At 40.4% G+C, this 21140-nt stretch overlaps 1 protein-coding gene across 6 annotated transcripts in view; it reads left to right on the top strand.

The window, feature by feature from the left end:
• Positions 1-21140, top strand: part of abcc3 (ATP-binding cassette, sub-family C (CFTR/MRP), member 3) — a 151605-nt gene that overhangs the window by 70275 nt on the left and 60190 nt on the right. For 5 of the 6 annotated variants that reach the window (XM_028819893.2, XM_051918782.1, XM_051918783.1 and 2 more), the window contains exons 5-11: positions 9291-9416; positions 10536-10597; positions 10984-11115; positions 11204-11422; positions 12282-12459; positions 17859-18020; positions 18115-18207. In XM_028819893.2, coding sequence (XP_028675726.1) covers positions 9291-9416; positions 10536-10597; positions 10984-11115; positions 11204-11422; positions 12282-12459; positions 17859-18020; positions 18115-18207 — 972 coding nt within the window. Of the gene's footprint in view, positions 1-9290; positions 9417-10535; positions 10598-10983; positions 11116-11203; positions 11423-12281; positions 12460-17858; positions 18021-18114; positions 18208-21140 lie in introns of those variants that run through there. The other variant, XM_051918784.1, reaches the window with a different exon arrangement.

Below are 21140 nucleotides of genomic sequence, written 5' to 3'. Positions count from 1 at the left end.
ATATCGCGCGGCCAATCCAATCGGATTTCGGTAAATGAGGTAAGACCTAAAACATAAGGCCCGAAAAATCCAATTGGGTACTGAGACGCGGAGACCAGCTTCCCCAAAGAGGTGGGATTAGTGTTTGTTGTTGTGCAAGTGTTCACTCTGAGGATGTCAGATTTGCGATTAAGAAGCTTGGCCCGGTAAAGTGTAAAGTGTCGGTCGTTGAAGGGGTTTTCCTAAATATACGAATTTTCATGATATTACAATAGGGTGACTTTTAAAAGTAGATTTATTTTCGCGCACATAAAATCCGTTGCTGAGCAAATAGATGTATTGAAGAAGAGGAAAGCGAGCGTCAGAAAAATGCCAAAACACACAGAGCTAAGAGAGCAAGTCTTACTGCGGATGAACGAAAATCACTGCGTCAGCAACAAGCTAAAATAAAGAGAGGCAGGATAAGAGATCTTCAAACAGACGCAACACATCAATCAACAGCCACAGATAGTTACTGTATTGTCATATACGTTTCTATTTAATTTTTATTATTATTTTACTTTAGGCTTCTTGCAAAAATATTAAGCTCCCTTGCCATTTAATATAGACTGTTCCTACTAATGTTTATGCACTACTGTTCTAGCGCCCGTTATTGTAACGGGCTTAATGTCTAGTTTTTTAATATCACACAGTATTTCACAATTTCACATCTGAATTTCCTTTTCAGAGATCTTTCTTAAATGTATTTTTACCTGCAGTGCTTTATTTACCTCGGAGTTGACACTCTTTGCTGCTGCAGTTCAGTTTTGACAGTTGTGTTCCTCTGCTGTGGTTAATGAAGCGTCGAATTGAATCATCAGAAATTCCAGCACATATAAAGTATGACTGCTACTTTTCATAACTGATGAGAATGTCTAGAATTTATGATTTCTGGTTTCTAATTGAATCATGACCTATTGCATTAACTTGAGACTATTGAACCAAAAAAAAAAAACAAACCAAAACATGCTGATTCATTGTTACACGGCATCTCGGTTGGAAGGCGTTTGAGGCTGAATTTACATAGTAGTGGACACTCTCAGCGTCATTTGCATATCACAAGTTTTAATATTTTGGATTTTTTTTTTAACCCTCATGATGATTTACAAATAATTAAGTCACATTATTATCTGTTGTAATGGATAGCCCGTCCACAGACGGACATGACACCAATGTCCAAAATGCACGGGTTTATTTACAATTTGGTTCCACACACTCACGCTTCCTCAGTCCTTTTATTTCTCTTTGGCCGCCTCCACTCCTCCCTCACAACCTCTGTCTTTCTCCTCCTGACCCCGGCTCTCCGAATGGAGTGAGGCGGCCCCTTTTATTCAGCCCCGGATGTGCTCCAGGTGCCTGATGATGGACTTCTGACAGCATTCTCCAGTGTTGCGGAAGTGCTGCCCTTGCATCCGGAAGCACTCCGGGCATAAACCATCCCTGGTCTGTCAGCACTTCCTGGTGTCCCGGAAATGCTGTCCCCCAGGGATCAAGGACCGGCCGGGTACCCAGGGAAAAGAAGTGCTGCTCTCCCGGATCCTTCCTTCCTCCAGGCATCCCGGCGGGGCAGGGTTCTTGGCCGTCTATCACACTGTCTTTATACCTGCTAACATTGTGCCTGTCAGTCTTCAATCAGGCTCCTGAGCCTGTGCCAGCTACAATGGTTACAAATCAGGAATACGTCCCGAAAGAGGCTCTGGTCCACTGCAGGGCGCATTAATTTTTGCACTGGACCTGTATGGTGTGTTGAATAGCAGAGACAGCTTTCGGGGTGTGCCGGGGCCTAGGGCTGACCAACCCCACGCTGGGCCGGTTACATCAAATGCTGTTACTGGTATGTGTGGACTGTATAAACTTGTGCGCAAATGTAATACAAATAATGTTAACATTCACCAGATTGTCTCATTACAGTATTCAGCTAAATTTTTGCAAGATAACACGTGGACTTTATCAAAATATGACTTGACAAATCCGCTCGAATGGGACACAAAAGCGGGGCCCCCTTAGGTGCAGGGCCTGGGGCGGTCACCCCACTTGCCACCCCCAAACGGCACTAACCTGCAAACCTTTTGGAACCTTGAAGGAGTGTCTGCGTTCAAGTTCAATATTAATATTTATCTCCCCCCCCACCTTGTGAAATTCATTTGGTCAAATCTACTGTCTATGTATATAAAATCCTAAGCCTAAAAGTACAACGATTTTATGTGACATTTTTATGTCACGTTGTTTGTAACACTTAAAATTGGCCTTATTTTAAAACCTACATATAATGTTTGGTATCATTCTTTTCAGAATTTATTGAACTTTAATGTGATGTTATTAGATTTTCAGATTCAGATTAGATTATAAACTAAAAAATATCAAGAAGTTATGTCCCGCTCGACGAGACTTTGTGCCAAGAGATTTAACCATGCCCGGGGTCGGAAATAAAAGACAAAGAGTAGGACAGCTGCTGTACAGGCTTTTAAATATTCGAAGTGCCGCACGAGATGAAGATCACATGGCATGGCAGCAGCAGCAATCCAGCAGCTGATCGAGCAAAGAGGAGGTAAAAAAAAACATTTTGTTTCCCATTGTATCGCCATTTAAGAGGGGGTTTTTGGAGGAGTGACCACGTCCTCTTGGGGTGCATTCAGCCCCCCTCTTCACAATGCGAGTGGCAGAGACGCGAAGTGGCTGGCACGTAGCGCAGGCCGGGGGGGTTGGTGAGCGAATCGAGCAGGGGGGAACCCCCTAGTGCATTATAAAGTAACAACTAAAACTGCACACCAAGAAAAAGATGAACCTGCAGTAGCACAGAAAAAATAACACTAGCACACTTACAGCGGATGCAAAGTCCTTTACAGTGTGGACTGAACACTAAACAGTCCAAACCAGAACTTCCATGATGGAATTTATAGGACAGAAGTAAACTGCACCTGTAAGGGTTAAACGGTCTGCCTACAGCCTTTTCACGGGCATTTCGTCAATCCCAGGGGCTCTGCTCAGACTTAGTTTCATGTTATCTTGAGCAAACACGATTTCTAAAACACAGGTGAGACCAAATGACATTGTGCTGAAAAAAGGCGCACATAATGGTTGTAAAGAATGTCAGCCTTTGTCAGAATTAACCAGTTGTTTGTCATCCACCCGCATTTATAAATATTTGTAGGCTGTAATTTGCTCAATTCATTCTCCATTAATTTGAGAGGCTGGAATGTATTTCTTTGTTTTTTTTCCCCTTGTATGTTTTCTTACGACTGACCTTGAGCAATGCATCTGAGCACCAATTAGTCATGCTTAAAGTTTCACTGTTAAAACATTTTTGGAATGAAATGTCAGATTTTAAAAACCCCACCAGTGCAGTATCATCAGTATATTGTAAAAAAAAAAAAAAAAAAAAAAGAGATAAACCTTGGCAAATATTTGTCTATGAAATGTACAACACTGTAAACACAGAGCCTTACCTACGTCTAATAGTGAAGTCCATTGTGAGACTGAGACCAACAGACAAGAGAGGTAATGTCAGGCGCTTGTGGGTAAGAAGACAATGGAAGGTCTGAAGACCTAGTATAACCACTGGTCCTCAAGACAGATGAACATTTAGCGAGAGTTGGCACTTTTGAACATCCTGGAGCTGGAGAAGAGCTCACCAAACATCTGCAGAAGCTGTCAACAATGCATCTGTTGCTGAGGAGTGCGCGTCCTCAGAGTCCCACATTGTTTGTTAGAGAGTGGGCTCCCCTTTTCCTTTCTGGCCTTGAATAGTGGGTTACCTATCTCTAGCCAATGAGAAGTGAAGCAAAATGTCACCTTTTATTGGCCAACTAAAAAGACTACAATACGCAAGCTTTTGAGGCAACTCAGACCCCTTCTTCAGGCAGTTTGTAGTTTGTAGCCAGTAAAAGGTGTCATTCTGCTCAACTTCTCATGGCATCCACAATGGCTAACACGGTGCAACAGCCTACCTCAATTTCTAACCAGATAAACTGAAGAAAATGATTATTTCGGGGTGTGCTTTCTGTGAACAGTGCTTATTGCTTCAGGAACCATCCATCCATTATCCATCCCGCTGTATCCTAACTACAGGGTTGTGGGGGTTCCGCTGGAGCCAATCCCAGCCAACACAGGGCGCAAGGCAGGAAACAAACCCCGGGCAGGGCGCCAGCCCACTGCAGTTCAGGAACCGTCTGTCTATTATAAAAAAGAAAAACTTGGGACGAGAGTTTTTCCCTGCGACGAGACGTGATCTTTTGAAGAGAGACACTTTCACGTCCTGTGAGACGGGCAAGTCACGTCATACTTACAACCTTTGGAAGCAAGTCCCGTGATACACATGCAGAGCAGGTTAGAGATAATGGAAGTCTCAAAAAAATGACAGTAAAGGAAAATATTACTCGGTGAAATAACGGAACAGCGAAAAGAGATTGAATCATGTTTGAGGATGTCTGGGGGAGAAGAGAGACAAGGCAGTAACTTTAAAACATTTGAAGCACCGCACGAGATGACGATCACGCAGCATGGCAGCAGCAGCTGGTCGAGCAAAGAGGAGGTAAAAAAAAACAACCGTTATTTGTTTCCCATTGTATCACCGCTAAAGAGGGGTTTCGGAGGAGTGGCCGCGTCTCCTTGGGGTGCGTTCAGACCCCCTCTACACAACGGCGCGTAGTGCTTGGTGGGGTGGGGGGGGGGTTTTGGCAAGCAAAGCGAGCAGGGGGCAAAGCCCCCTAGTTTAACTAAAAGATAAAATGACCAAAATGTGTAGAAAACCATACAGTGTCTGAAAAGCTGTGTTCAGACGTAGGCGTCTAGGAGACTTTCACTTAAATTCCACAGGACTGCCTTTTCATCCAGTAGACTAACTTCAGTGTGTTCTGCGTGGTCTGAAGGACTTTCCCGATTATTGCAAGCCTGTTTTTAATCTTCCATTCAATACTTCTTTTAATCACAGTTTTTAAAAAGCCTAACTGGTTAACTTTGCATCTATGTGGGTGACTAGTGTTGTTCAGTGTAGCAATTTTGAAGAGAATGAGTTCCACTTTCTAATTATAAAGTTGATCTGTTTATGTACCAAGCTGCCTTTTGGTTTGACTTTTATAATCTTTTGTCAGAAAAACAATTACATGAACATAACAAAAGTGTATTCTACCTTCCATGATCCATCCATCCATTATCCAACCCGCTATATCCTAACTACAGGGTCACGGGGGTCTGCTGGAGCCAATCCAAGCCAACGCAGGGTGCAAGACGGGAAACAAACGCAGGGTGCAAGACGGGGAAACAAACCCCGGGCAGGGCGCCAGCCCACCCAGGGGGACACACACACACCCTCCCAGCACACACTAGGGACAATTTAGAATCACCAATGCACCTAACCTGCATGTCTTTGGACTATGGGAGGACACTGGAGTACCCGGAGGAAACCCACGCAGACCCGGGAAGTGAACTCAGATCTCCTAACTGCGAGGCAGCAGCGCTACCCACTGCGCCACCATGCCGCCCACCTTCTATGATACTCCATCAATAAATGGCCAGGCACACATCCGTAGGATAGACCGGTTTACAGTGCGACTCCCAGGACACGTCACCAGAGCACAATATTTACATGGAGTTGTAAATGAGTGCACATCTGTATTGTAAACTACTTGTGAGGGCTTCTTGACATCTGTTAAGTGTTTATGGTATTCATTCCGTGCAGCCCGAGGAACACAAAATAACTTGGCCCATCTGTTGGTTCTTTTTCTTGTTTTGCTCATTGAGTTGCCTAAAAGAAAATGCATACAACATATTTGTTTTGTCCTTAACCTTTGTGACATTCTTCCTGTAAGTAATGAAGCCTAACCATGATGAAATTGCAAAGTAAAGTAAAGGATTTGTGAAATTTTCAGAATTTTAGAAGTGTCCATGTTTGGACCCAAAAAAGAAAATGGAAGAATACCCCAAACATTGCTTTATGTTGAAGCTACATTTCAACTACAGCAGCACAACTTGGCACGTGCCGTTTACCGGTGACACTCTGTAACCGGCAGGTACACCAATTCTGGTAAGAGATGGTTTCTTTCATGAAATGATGGGCAGAGGAAAATGTTCTGCCCACTTGAAAGGCAAGTCTGTTAAAAAGGAATGAGGTTGGGTTGTGCAACAGAAACATGTTGCTTTGCAAATGCAAGATACCGTTCACTCATTTTGTAGATTCTAAAAGCTGCATAACTTGTGTACATTTTGTGCATTTCTCACCAGATTTTTTTTTTATGCAGAACTGTGCATTTTGCTGGTTAATAAACTGAAGCAGTACATTTGTTTTGTTTTTTTTGTTTGTATATTTTATATGCAATTTTTAATATAGACATGGATGGCTTAAAGGCGCATTAGAACTGTGCTGCTATCTAACAGATCCGGAGTCCTGACTTCTGATTCTATCACCAAGTCATAACATTACATTTTCTCCCCATTTTATGGGGTTTCCTTGGCTAATTCATAACCTGGTTTTTGTTTGATGAATTGGTGATGCCACGTTGACCATCTGTGAGAGAGAAAAGAGAGAGAAGAACTTTATTGTCCTTGTGCAAGCATGCTGAAGTGACAATTGCATCAACCTCTAATGGTGCATTTCTATAAAAGTTAAAACCTCACACGTATGTACAGAGTATAAATAACATAAGAAAAAGATAGAAATGTAATGTCTCCGTGATATGAAAAGTGCGGTGGGTTGGCACCCTGCCCGGGATTGGTTCCTGCCTTGTGCCCTGTGTTGGCTGGGATTGGCTCCAGAAGACCCCCGTGACCCTGTGTTCGGATTCAGCGGGTTGGAAAATGAATGGATGGATGGATATGAGAAGTACAAAATCTAAGTGGCAGATAAAATGAAACAATGCAAAGTATAAAAACCAACCAACATGAAGGTGCAAAAAGATCAGCAGTGTGTGGAGTGTTAAATGACACGCGTGGTTAGTATGTTAGTGCACGTGTTCGGATAAAGCAGACTAAGGAGTTCAAAAGTGCCACAGCTCCTGGAAAGAAGCCGTTTTTAAATGTGTGGAAATTAACATGAAACGCCTCCTCAATGGTGCCCAGGGTGTGTCATGTCCTTTACGATATTCTTTGCCCTCTTCACACATTAAGTGCTTTGAAGGTGTAGGAATGACAGCTGCGTTCCAGCAATGTCTTGTTTTCCGCCTTGGTACAGCTGCTGTACCAGGATGTCAGGCGGTTTGCTCGGATGCTCTGTACGGTGCGCCTGTAAAAGTTGACAAGCAGCTTTTATTTTTAGGGTTTGGCTTTCCTTGGCCTCCTCAGCAAATATATAAATCAATAAGTTGAGCGGGTCCTGCCCTCTTAGAGTAACTTCTGTCCCATCTCCAGCCTTGCAACATTGACCCTCCATTGGAATATGCAGGTTTGGAATATAAATAAATTAAGAGTGCATTTAGTATGGTTCAAATGGAAATTCATCAAAATTCACTCATTTAGCGGAATTGTGCTACTGTTTCTTAAACCCAGTAATTCATTGCAGCACATGACGACTGATTTAGAAGTTTGTTTATAACTTCAGGTTCTGAACCTGTGTGTTGATGAATGAAGATATCTGAGGACTGCGGTGGGCTGGCGCCCTGCCCGGGGTTTGTTTCCTGCCTTGTGCCCTGAGTTGGATTGGCTCCAGTGGACCCCCATGACCCTGTAGTTAGGACATAGCGGGTTGGATAATGGATGGATGGATGGATATCTGAGGAAAGGATGTTTTTTTGGTTAAGAGGTGCTGCAATTTAAGTTCACATTTAAAGGTGAATAATTGCTGTACGTCTCAACCCAGCCTGTAAACATTTTGATTTTGCATTAGAATCATGCCTTGTACAGTCTTTGAATGTAGTAAACTCCGAGCTTCTCACTATGTGCAATAAGTGGATGCCATCTGGACAAAGTTCCTGTCTTGTTTGGTTAGGCTGCTTGTTTGTGACCCTGAATCTGATAAATAAAATAAATGCATCTTCCGTGTGCCTGTTTTAGCAATGTAGCTGAATAAACAAAATGAAAATGGATGTTAAAGTAAACTCAAAATGTGGCTGATTGATTGTAGCCATAACTATTGAAGTGTACAGCAGAAGTTTGTCAATTACGTTATTATAGTTGATTGCAGATTAATTGGGGAAAGCAGTGATTCCAAGGAATGAATAATGCCAATGTTGGCTGTTCCTACTAACCATATAGTGTATGAACTATACACTACTGTATATACATTATTTATATTTACAACTGAACACCAGCAAAACCAAGGAGCTGGTGGTGGATTTTAGGAGGCCCAGGCCCCTCATGGACCCCGTGATCATCAGAGGTGACTGTGCAGAGGGTACAGACCTATAAATACCTGGGAGTGCAGCTGGATGATAAACTGGACTGGACTGCCAATACTGAGGCTCTGTGTAAGAAAGGACAGAGCCGTCTATACTTCACTAGAAGACTGGCGTCCTTCAACATCTGCAATAAGATGCTACAGATGTTGTATCAGACGGTTGTGGCGAGCACCCTCTTCTACACAGTGGTGTGCTGGGGAGGCAGCATAAAGAAGAAGGACGCCTCACGCCTGGACAAACTGGTGAGGAAGGCAGGCTCTATTGTAGGCATGGAGCTGGACAGTTTGACATCTGTGGCAGAGCGACGGGTGCTGAGCAGACTCCTGTCAATCATGGAGAATCCACTGCATCCACTGAACAGGATCATCTCAAGACAGAGGAGCAGCTTCAGCGACAGACTGCTGTCACCATCCTGCTCCACTGACAGACTGAGGAGATCGTTCCTCCGCCACACTATGTGACTCTTCAATTCCACTCGGGGGGGGTAAACGTTAACATTACACAAAGTTATTGTCTGTTATACCTGCATTGTTATCAATCTTTAATTTAATATTGTTTTTAATCAGTATGCTGCTACTGGAGTATGTGAATTTCCCCTTGGGATTAATAAAGTGAGTGAGTCAGTCAGTCAGTCAGTCAGTCTGTCGTGTTGAAGGTAAACTGTTGTAACTTATTTAACTTATTCAGAATTGTATTCAAATCTCAGAATTAGCAGAAATGTCATTTGTATGCTCTGTTAAATGTGCCCATATTTACTAATATGATTTTGTCATGGTATCGCAGTGTGACTTGCAGTGTGTTATTTACTATACACTCTTTCAAGCATTTGAGAACGGCTCAATTAGAATGACTGCTGTTAGATTTTAAAAGTGCTAGACTTTCCAGGTCATCTAGTCATAATGCATTGCTCCTTAATCATCATATGACGATTTATTTTATTCACAGGAAACAGTGGAAGACCATGTACGATTTACAACTTTTTACATTTATTTTGGACTTCTCCTAATAGAACTGGTCCTTTCGTGCTTTAATGAAAAACCTCCCTTGTTCTCCAACATCGTAACAGACCCAGTAAGTACACCTGACCGAATTAGGTAAGCGTACTTAAGAAATCTGCTAAATGTTACAATTTCTGTGTGTCCAAATGACTGGACTTCAGAAGCTAGCAGTATTTCAGGGCTGGTTGTGAAGGATTTGTAGCACAGATCAGAACCTGTTTGGTGTATTGTGTATTGTAATGGTCATATAAAGGGTGGTAAGAGTGTGTTATTACCAGAACACTGAAGGCTGAAACCCATCTGGACTAAATGAGTGTTTACTTGATATGTGCTTTTCAGCCTTCTTTCATTATCTCATGTTTCGGTAGAAAATTTAAATGGTTAATGTACTAAAGCTCTGAAACTATCAAGAGTTATTTTGAAAAGAAGAGTGTTTTTATTAATGACTCACTGTGGAGGTGTATTTGCAATATAATAACTGTGCCTTTGATGTGCTTTTATGGCTTTGGTTTCTATTGTGAATTTTAGTTGAGAGGTGTTAATATGCCACGTCCTCTGTATTCGGCTGTATTAATGTGGTTTGATTTCCTGAACAGTGCTGCCACATCTCGAATTATGTGTTGCTATTTCTCGTAGCCTTCTGAACTTTAAAAGCCCTTATACTTGGTAACGGTGTCTTCATTAGTGAATGCCATTCACTTCTTGTGCTTCTGGTTTCATGCTGTAACTCCGTTGGCTTCGTTAGATCCACTGGCATTTCACAGTTTGCACCACTCCACCTAAAAGCTCAGAGGGCCATTCATTTCAGCATCCATTAAGGACTTGTGTCTGCAATTAAAGCTGTGTATGTGAAACCATTTAAGACCTAGTGAGTGTTTCTTTTCTTTGTACAGTGTGCTTTTAATTTTGTTTCACAGTACACTTGATCTGTTCTGTTTTAATAAAAAAGCAAACCGATGACACATAAATACTGCCCTGGTATGCCACTGCACTTCAAAAATAACCTTGAATTGTGAAATGCAATGTATATATTTGTATATCTGTTCTTCTTAGAGAGTCAAGGCTGGGGGGCTGTCAAGAGGCAGGGCCTGTTAGTTAAAGCCCATTACGGCACTTCTTGTGTGATTTTGGGCGATACAAGAATAAATTGTATTGTATATCTGCATTACCTGGCTTTTATTCTCCTTTCCAGAATCCCTGTCCAGAGTCAAATGCTGGTTTCCTTTCCACAATGACGTTTTGGTGGTTTACTAGGTGAGACAAGTTGGCATCTCTGTCTTTTTCTTTTCTTTTCTGTGTGTTTGACATACTGTAGGCTTTGCCCTTGGCTTGTCAGTGTTGGCTTTGTTTCAATGGTTGGATTTTACTTGTCTGAAAGTAAACATTTCTTTTTTCAAATAAAGTTTTTTTTTCTTCTTAAACTTGTAAAGACGCATTTTGTGAAGAGGTAAATGTATAAGAGCACTTTCTGTGAAATTGTGGTAACCTTAGAGTTTGTGTTGTTTTACTCAGATGATAAGAGTGTATGTTTAGACTGGACGAGAAAACTCAAACGAATTGTCAAATAGGATGATTGACGCTGAGGGCTCCTGCTTCTCTTCATTTATAAGGTCATATGCTTCCTATCTGTTCTTTCCCAGAATGGCCATTACAGGTTACAAGAGACCTCTGGAAGATAAGGATCTCTGGTCTTTGAACCGACAAGACAAATCTGACGTCATCGTTCCCAGACTGCTGAAGGAATGGGAGAAAGAAAATTCCCAGCATTGCAGGTATCACTCGAACTCCAAGGTATGGTTTGGTACTTTAACTTTTGCATTTTGCTGTAAAATATTTGTTGTTTTGTTTTTGTCAAATTAGCAAAAAAGAAGAACAAGTGTTCTCAAAGCCAGAAAAGAGTGCAAATCACGTGGACCAATGTAATGAAGCATCTGAAATGCTGGCATCCGAAAAGAAGGTGACAAAACAACCATCTTTCCTAAAGGCTTTGATTAGAGCCTTTGGTCCATACTTCTTGATTGGCTCAGCATACAAGCTGCTTCAGGATCTCATCTCTTTTGTCAACCCACAACTTTTAAAGTAAGAGATGTTTGTGAAGATGGCAGAGTAAGTGTTTTAGGCAGGGACTAGTGGCTTTGCCTGTCTTGCAGTACCTAAAACATTGTTTTGCTTTTTTTGACCACCTTCTTGTTCATTAGGATGTGCCATTTTAATCGAGGCCTGTGCTGTTTTGTTCCTTTGTTGTTATGTTAGATTGCGTATGCTGATTACATGTTTGTGAAAGCACAGGGCAGCATATTTGACCTGAGCCAAGAAAAATTAAGTTCCTTATTGTTACTGTTGTGCTTCCCGTTCTCTGGTGCAGTCGAGGCCTTTTGATGAAGAAGCCAATCTGCCACATTAAGAAAGATTAAACATATCTAAAAGTCCAGGTACAGGAAGAGATTCACCCAAAATGCAAGTGGGAGAGCGTTATCTACAGTATTCTGTTTGTTTCGCTGCCTTTGTACTGGGGCGGAATCTAAAGATTAGCAAAGACTTACTCAGTCCAGGAAGGCTTTTTTTGGTTTTTTTGAACAATGAAACTCCACACAATATGAAGCTTGAGACTGAGAGTTCAGCTGCTAACAGCCTAAGCTTAGCTGCTAGAAAAGGTGACTCGATCACTTTCCATCTTAAAAGTTTTATATGTATCATAATCAGATATTAGCGAATTTTAAAAAGTAAATGTTTTGAAAACACCAATTCTCCAAGGTGTTTCTTACAAGTGTGCTGTTTTAATTACAAGGCCTGTTCTTTTTAGCCAATATCTGTTACCCAGTAACTAAATTTGACCTCAGAACGTGAGTAGTTAACTTTGAGCTTGGATTCTGTATTCACTGCATGCATGGTCTGAAGCAGGTATACTAATTTAATCATATTGTGTTTCATTTTGCAGCTTATTGATAGCTTTTATCAAAAAAAGCGATGCTCCTTCATGGTGGGGCTTTTCCTTAGCATTCCTTATGTTTTTTTCTGCTCTCCTTCAAACAATCATCCTTCATCAACATTTCCAGTACTGCTTTGTTACAGGAATGAGACTGAGAACTGCTATTGTTGGCGCAATATACAGGAAGGTACATAAACAATTTCATTTCTGGAAAAGAAACACTTTTCCTTTTTTTTTTTTAATATGTGGATTTTTTTTATGTGAGCTGCCTGTTCAGAATTCTATTCATGATTTCTATTGCATTTTTGTCTTGTGTTTCTGTGAATGCACATAACTAAGAAAAGGTGTAAAAGAGGGGATTGGAATATGGCTATTTTCAAAAGATGAATAAGCTGAAAGCAAGGAAACCTTTAAAATGCAATACTTTGGTACCAGCATTTAGCTGCCTACCTACTTCGTGATCTTAGGTAGTGTCAGAAAGTGAATGGACAGATGCATGAGACAAATGCTTTAACTGTAGCAATAGTCAACCTTTGAAAATTCTGATTGTTGTACCAGTACTATGCTATGGTTTCTATCTTGCAAATGCAAAAAAGACTTTTTGTTTCATCCATCTAAATTAGTGTAGTGCGTAAGTTCAAGAGTGAAACTAAAGGAAATAAAGCCGTTTGAAGTAATAGGCAGATGTGATTAAAGCATCCAGGGTTAGGTGAAAGGGAAAGAGAAACTGGAGTGAGGAGGAGAGAATTTACATTTAGTTCAAAACAATAATGGCTTTGGATGATAGTGTCTGTGAAGCATATATCGGGTATAGTGACTTTAAGAAGCATTGAATATGTAGTATACCTATTACAAATGCCCTAGCTTTTTAAATGTTTTAATCCTGTGTTGTAAATTAGTATGATGAATTGGTAGCAGCACATTATCCAGGAGCATTAAACCAGAGTTAGTGGAGTCCAACAGTTTAGTATCATTGCAAAGGTGGATGGTAACCTTGGTTACTCTGTCTGGAATGTGAGGGCTGAATACAAGTGCATCCCAAAATTTATAAAAAAGAAAAAAGAAAAAAAAGTGAATATAAAAGAAAGTAACAAAAAAATCACAGAAGGGGAAATCTTTATAATATTTACAAGTAACTTTGCTGTAATGCTCACCTTAGGGCTTTTAGCATACAAGAACAATAGTGACAGTTAAAGCAGAAATGCTAAAAGGCATTTGGAGAAAAGTATTGCTGGAATGCAACATTTGATCCAAAGAGGATCTTTCACTAGGCCAGCAGCAAAGCAACAGTTATAAAAGAGGGGAAGTGTATTAAGAATACTAAGAGGGAAATATATGGAAATTGAAATCTTTCCTTAGAAGAAGTTAGAAACGTTCCAGTAGCAACCGGGAATGTTAGTGAAGCACTAAATGATTTTTGAGCTTGCAAAGTGAGGAATGTCACTACAGCTAAAGAAAAGCTGAAGTCAAATACTTCACTGGCAGCAGACAGCGTTTATGTGAAAGCGCTCAGAGTAGTTCATGATTTGTTTAAATATACACACACCTCTCCTGTCTGTCTGTCTGTCTGTCTAATCCTGCCTACTATACCAAATTCTATCTATCTATCTATCTACCTGTCTGTCTGTCTGTCTGTCTGTCTGTCTGTCTGTCTGTCTAATCCTGCCTACTATACCAAATTCTGTCTGTCTGTCTGTCTAATCCTGCCTACTATACCAAATTCTATCTATCTATCTATCTATCTATCTATCTATCTGTCTATCTGTCTATCTGTCTGTCTGTCTGTCTGTCTGTCTGTCTGTCTGTCTGTCTGTCTGTCTGTCTGATCCTGCCTACTATACCAAATTCTATCTATCTATCTATCTATCTATCTATCTATCTATCTATCTATCTATCTATCTATCTATCTGTCTGTCTGTCTGTCTGTCTGTCTGTCTGTCTGTCTGTCTGTCTGTCTGTCTGATCCTGCCTACTATACCAAATTCTATCTATCTATCTGTCTCTGTGTGTGTGTGTATAATATATATATACAGTATATATAATATACACTAGGGAGCTTTGCCCCCTACATTGCTTCACTTGCCCACCCCCTTCACCGCCACCACCCGGGGTGCGATATGTGCCAGACACTTCGCATCCCTTCGCTGAACACACCCCTAGAAGACGCGGTTCCTCCTCCCAAACCCCCTCTTAAACGGTGATACAATGGGAAACAATTTTTTTTCCCCCCTCTATGCTCGATCTTGTGCCATGCTGTGTGATCTGCATGTCGCTCAGCACTTTGAACATTTAAAAGCCTGTACATCAGCTGTCCTCTTGTCTCGCGGGAGGGTCTCTGAGAAAATCACGTCTTGACCCAAGATTTTTTTTTATACTAGAGAGATATACAATACACACACACACACACACACACACACACACACACACACATACATACTAGGATGGGCAAAGTAGGTTTACAGTTGTCCATATAGAAAAAGACATGCAGGTTATGATTATTAAAATAGCTTTATTAACTCAAAAGAATGTCACAATGGCGCAGTGCACTTAAGATACAGTCATGCGTAACAAATAAATAAATAATAATGCAAATTAATAAATATATAATAATAATGCAAGAATATAAACTCTGTGTTTCATGTACTCACAACTCCAAAGCTACTTTTGCCCAGCACTGTTACTAAATAAATCCTGTATACTCGCACACACACACGCACGCACACACAGTACCAGTGGAGGTACTGTACTTGCTGTTGCCCAGGTATGTTTCTACTGTATAATGGTTTCAGATAAGAAAGTAAATACTTATGAGTTTTGTAAATGTTGACCTTTTTGTCATTTTGTTTCCTTTGGCTTATCTCTGTTGCACTTAGTAGTAATAAGCAGGTGCACAACATTGGCGTTTTCAAATGTGCATGGTTTTGCTTTGATAAAAAATGTGTGACAATAAACCTGACATGAACTGATGATACGACAATGCGGTGAAGTTCTTGTTCACACACTTGACAACACTGCCTTGATTCGGCAGCCCAAATCTCGGTCCTTTAGTTATGTATACTATAACATCAAAAAATATTAGGTGGTTGTGAGAAAGGCGAAGGGGCTGAAAGAAAGGAACAGTGCTCCTTAGGGATTTGGCAACACCATATGCCTCTTCTGAACTTGAAAAGGGTCCAGGTGAAAATAAATGGGAAAACACTGTCTTTTGGAAATTCAACATGGCTAAACACAAACAGCGATGAGATAAAAAGATGTACTCTTAGACAAAAGTAATAATCCAGCAAGGCAATGACATTATTGTCCAGATTAGCTGAGAAGAAAATCCTTTAGCTGTGTTCGTAGATGGTGTTCGGTTTTGACCAGTACTAAAACCTTGTGTGCACAGATACAGATACACTGCCTTCAGCCCCAGCACACTTTTTCTACCCACTGGAAATTGTAGTCCTAGTGTTGGCATTGGTTTTTGGGTTGCCCACCATTATAACCTTTCTTTCCCGTACATTATATAGTCTGTATTTTAAGTTAGACACATGGCAATGCACATGCAGAACTTTGTGAAAGTCTGTTCAGCTGTTTTTGTGTGATTGACAAATATGTATAGAGGTGTGTGTATATAAATCAACATATTAGGAGGAAAATTCTCAAATTCTGGAAGATGCCAGATGTCCCATCATTCAAAAAGTGATGGGATTAATCCCAGTGACTTAAACTCAGAGTTAACTTAGTGCTAGCAACTATTAAGGACAACATTGAGGGAGACATCAAGTACTCGATATGGCTTTGAAGCCACTGGAAACAGAAACAAATGATTATAACCTATGATAAGTTTAATTGCTATCAGTTTTCCAAAGGCGCTTGGATTGTGATCTACCTAAAAGTGTGCAGATGAATGTAAAGCTGGCTTTAAACACGGGAAGTAGTCCGCGCTCATATGTTCAACTTTTCCTGATTTAGGTAATTGTTAAAAGGGCTCAGTGTCGGGGCTGCAGCTCCTTTAAATTTAGCTTGCAGTCCAGCTAAGTTTGCTGGTGACACTAAGCTAGGATTATTATTGAATACTCTGCAGTTTCCAAAAAAATTACAGGAGGAACTCATCAGTGCCTACAACCAGGCCGTGTACAGAAGTAATTAAGAACGCTAAAAGGATGTTGGCTTTCATAGCATGCTGTGTTGAGCACAATATTTAGGTTATGCTTAACTGTGCCACATCATTACGAGGCTTTATCCGGAGTATTGTGTACAGTTTTGGTCTCTGTGTTACGAGAAGGAAAAGGCATATTGCAGCTGAAGAAAATCCAGAAACAAGCTACTAGGCTGATTCCAGGACTTTAGGGATTTTATTCTTCGAGGAAAGATTAAAGGATTTAAATCCTTGCAGTTTTGTGAACTAAAGGTCACATTGAATGGAAGTAGCCTTTACTGTGAAATGATTTCTTTACCAAAAACTTTGGGGCTCAGATGGAATTTTGTTAATGCTAGATTTCATCTGAATAGCACAATACAATACAATACAATGTATTTTTGTATAGCCCAAAATCACACAAGAAGTGCCGCAATGGGCTTTACCAGGCCCTGCCTCTTGACAGCCCCCCAGCCTCGACTCTCTAAGAAGACAAGGAAAAACTCCCAAAAAAACGTAGTAGGGAAAAATGGAAGAAACCTCGGGAAAGGCAGTTCAAAGAGAGACCCCTTTCCAGGTAGGTTGGGCGTGCAGTGGGTGTCCAAGAAGGAGGTCAATACAATACAATACACAGAACAAAATCCTCAATACAGTATAAAAATAAAAATTTTAGAAGTACAGAGCAGAATTTAACAGTACATGATATTACATAAGAAGATTTGGATATATTTAGAGCCCCATCAAGCTGCCTCCCCCATTTGGCCATTCCATGGCTGAAACAGCGCTGGGCCAGCCAATCCAATGAAAGGACCCCTCCTTCCCACGATTCCTGTGATCCTCCATCAGGGATGACTTTACCTTAGGCAGGCAAAACAACTTGGCAGGTGGGCCGTGGCACCAAGTGCCACATTTGAGTACCGAGAAGAGAAACAGAAGAGGTGAGGGTTAGTAACAACTTATAACTATCATGTTACTTATGTTTTAGTGCTAATGACTAACAACAGAGATGCAGTCTGTACAGTTAATCAGCAGCTCTAGTCAGGGTGTGCTAAACTGAAGTAGTGAGTCTCCAGCCGGGATTTAAAAGCTGAGACTGAAGGGGCATAGTAGAAAGTATTTCTTTATACAGAGGATAACCGAGGCCTTAAATAAGTTATGAGGTTTTCTAGTAGATAGTAGTCATATTTTTTTTTGTTTTTTTTGTAAGAATTAGGCGAATGGACATTGATAAAGATTGCTGCTTTGAATTGTCTGTGCTCTTCTGTAATGCACTGCTTCTGTGCAGTGACTGCATTTTCTTTTCATGATCACTTACATGGCTTACTGAGCTTGCTTGAAGTTCCCTATGACCCTGTAAAAATTTAAAGCAGATTCTGAAAAGAGTTGGGCAAAACTCTGTTTATGAGGAATACCTGCATAAAACACGGCTGTATAAACTCTCCAACCTTTTCTTCTTTGTTTGCCAGTCTTTAGTAATTACCAATCTTGCGAAACGCTCCTCGACAGTGGGAGAAGTGGTCAACCTGATGTCTGTCGATGCCCAGCGCTTCATGGATCTTACAACCTTCCTCAATTTGCTGTGGTCTGCCCCTCTGCAGATCATTCTAGCCTTGTATTTCCTCTGGGAGGTAATTCTACTGGTATTTTTGTAACCTGGACTTGCTGACTTTTGAAACAGTTACAGGTTAGAATCTCATGGTCTTGTTTATTTCCCCTTTTCAGAAATTAGGTCCATCAGTGTTTGCTGGTGTTGCTGTCATGGTTTTATTGATACCTTTCAATGCAGCCATAGCCATGAAGACAAGGGCCTTTCAGGTATGGAGATGACTCCACAGAGTAACTTTAAACGCAGTTTGTAAACACTTTATATGGTATGCTGCTTGAAGTGACTCTGTAGTTGGCTTTTTTAAGGTTAATGCTTTGAGCTGTGGAATTAATTTGGGGGGAGTTTGGGTCTAAATTTTTATTTCTGTCTATTGTTCTTGTTGGATAAAGGGGTGATTAGTGCTTTTATGTTAGTATGAGACACAGACACAGTAGGTCATTGAAAACTGAGTCAGCCTCCCTTACCTCAGTAAGTCACAAAGAACATTGAGAATTGTTCTATCATAGTTACAAAACTCATTTCAAGTAATTTTTAATCCAATATATTTAAATTAGATATATGTTAATATAGGAGTAGTAATGCATTATGTTGAGGTTCAAAATTAAGACCATAACATTCAGTTATATGAAATAGTAATACTTCAACAGACAGACAACAACATTTATATCTATGCCACGTTTTCATACAAATGATTGAGCTCAAAGTGCTTTACAAGATGAAGAAAGAAAGAATATAAAAATTAGGCAATTAACAAAGAATAAAGTAAGGTCCAATGGCTAGGGAGGGCAGAAAAAAAAACTCCAGACGGCTGTAGAAAAACAAAATCTGCAGGGGTTCCAAGGCCATGAGAAACTAGGCATTCTACCTGACATAAATGATCTCAATCAGTCCTCATGGTTTTCAAGCCTCATGTGGAAGAATTAGACGATGATCACGGTCATGTGGACCTCTGGCCTTCAGTCCATCAATGTAGGGACAGCATGGTGCTTTGATCAGGCGGTGGTGGCGCAGATCAGCACCACAGAAAACCAGAAAGAGAACAGCAGAGAAAGTAGGGGTTAATACGGATTTTGGAGCCACCATGAATGATAATGATAATTAAATGCATAAACAGAATATATCAGGGTTACACTGAAATGAAGCTCTGAGAAAGCCATGTTAAAGTAATGTGTTTTTAGCAGTTTTTGAAGTGCTCCACCATTTTAGCCTGGTGAATTTCTATTGGTCAGATTTGAGGTGCATAACAGCAGAAGGCTGCCCGCCTCACCACTTCTTTTAAATTTGACAGACGCTCATTTGAAGATCTAAGGTTACGATTTGGACAAAGATCTACAAAAGTCTGTAAATAGTTATGACTGCCATCCATCAATTAATTTTAACAACTCAGCAGTGTAAGAAGCCACGTCTTACCCTGGTAGCACTGAGCTTAAGGCAGGAATGTGACCTAGATGAGGTGCCACTCTGTGCCAGAGTACTCTTGTGCATTGACGTGCTTGTACTTACATAGGGTCAGTTAGGTGTAATTGCTTGCTTGAACCAAAAATCACTAATGATGGGGCATAAGTCACAGTATAATAAATGGATATAGCACATTATAAACTCCATGTGCCTTAGTCATGTAAACTGAAGACCACACTAAAAAGAATTTAAACTAGAAGAAACTGCCCCACCACTTTCAGTCTCATACCCACCCATGGAGTTTTCAGTATTTGTGTGTGTTGGTGTTGATATACACTTTAAAAACGTTATTTAGATCTAAAGTCTGTTTGTTTCAGTCAGTGGCTTAGACTCTTTATTATTCTGGCCTCTGAGTTGGGGAGGATCAAATGAAAAAAGCCGACACACCAGGCCTGTGGGGTAACACAATAAGGGGATATCCTCCAGGATTGTTCCCTGTTTTATAATCTAGAGGAATATTTTGTTTTGGAAATTAGAGAGAAGAGAACACACACAGACAATTTCTAGCTGTAGAATAAATCGAATTACTAGTTAACGAAAAGAGGGAATCCTTAAATAAAATAGGGAACACTCCAGGAACAAAGAATCGAGAAAACATAACCTTAGGAGACCAATAGAGACATTAATGTGCATGTTCTGCAAATCTACGGTTTATATCTAATTTAATAGTTATTCACACAAAGTGACTTCCCAAGTATTGTGTTCTTTTGTACAGTAAATCACCACTTCATAGCAGTAGGTTTGAGGACAAGTTGTTATATAAAATGATCCCTTTAACACTGTACAATCGGAGAGTACCAGTAAATAGTCAATACAGTTGGCTCCATTTAGATAGATAGATAGATACTTTATTAATCCCAAGGGGAACGTGACAACTCTGCCCGAGATTAGTTTTAAGAACAGTAATAGCAATAATTGTAAAAATACTTGTGATCTGCTCAGTAAGAAACCTTACAAAAATGTTTTCATCGCTGATACGAATGTTTTAATTTGACCCAGCAGAATGTTAACCAAGTTTTGTAAATTTTTTTGTTTCTGTCAAAGTCTTCATCTTGGATCTAAAATCCTGTGTGCTTAAATTTGAAATCTAGTCAGTGAGTGCCTTAGGAACATTGGATTGGATGAGTTTTATTCTTTAGCCTTAGGAAGATTGAGTGGAAACATTCTGAGTGAAGTATAAACTTGGCGCCTTTTAAATATTTGCTTTCTCATTTGTGGTGGTCCTTACTAACACACGCAGTTCAAACCTCATTCATGCATTAGCTTTTTGCAAGTTTATTATGTTTGTCCCAGCAAAAGTTGCACTTCTGATCGCAGCATGACAACTCATCATGGTGGTGAATTCATGCTTAGTTTAAACGTGATTATCCGTGTGATCATCTGTGTAGATTTTCTGCTTCCGTTAGTTCAGTTTGTGTTGATCTAACACACTGCACCGTGCTCCCGCTCAGATTTCATAAGAACTGCCATTTTTCACTAAAGAACACTGTTAATAAATTATAAATATACAAAGCACAGTAACTGAAACATATGGTAGTAACAGAGGAGAAGAAAATGAACTGTTTTGGAGTGAAGAAAGTCGGAGGGTTTTCAGGACAGTAAAAGCCTAGCAAAGCCAGCTGGCTGACCTGATCCCTCCCTGTGAACAAAGCTTTAACAGTTCTATGGCTTTGATCTTGTCTGT

Source organism: Erpetoichthys calabaricus, chromosome 14 (genome assembly GCF_900747795.2).
Source record: "Erpetoichthys calabaricus chromosome 14, fErpCal1.3, whole genome shotgun sequence".
In the NCBI taxonomy this organism is placed as follows: Eukaryota; Metazoa; Chordata; class Cladistia; order Polypteriformes; family Polypteridae; genus Erpetoichthys; species Erpetoichthys calabaricus.
Note: the sequence above shows the minus strand (reverse complement) of the source record. Positions and strands in the feature narration are given on the sequence as shown.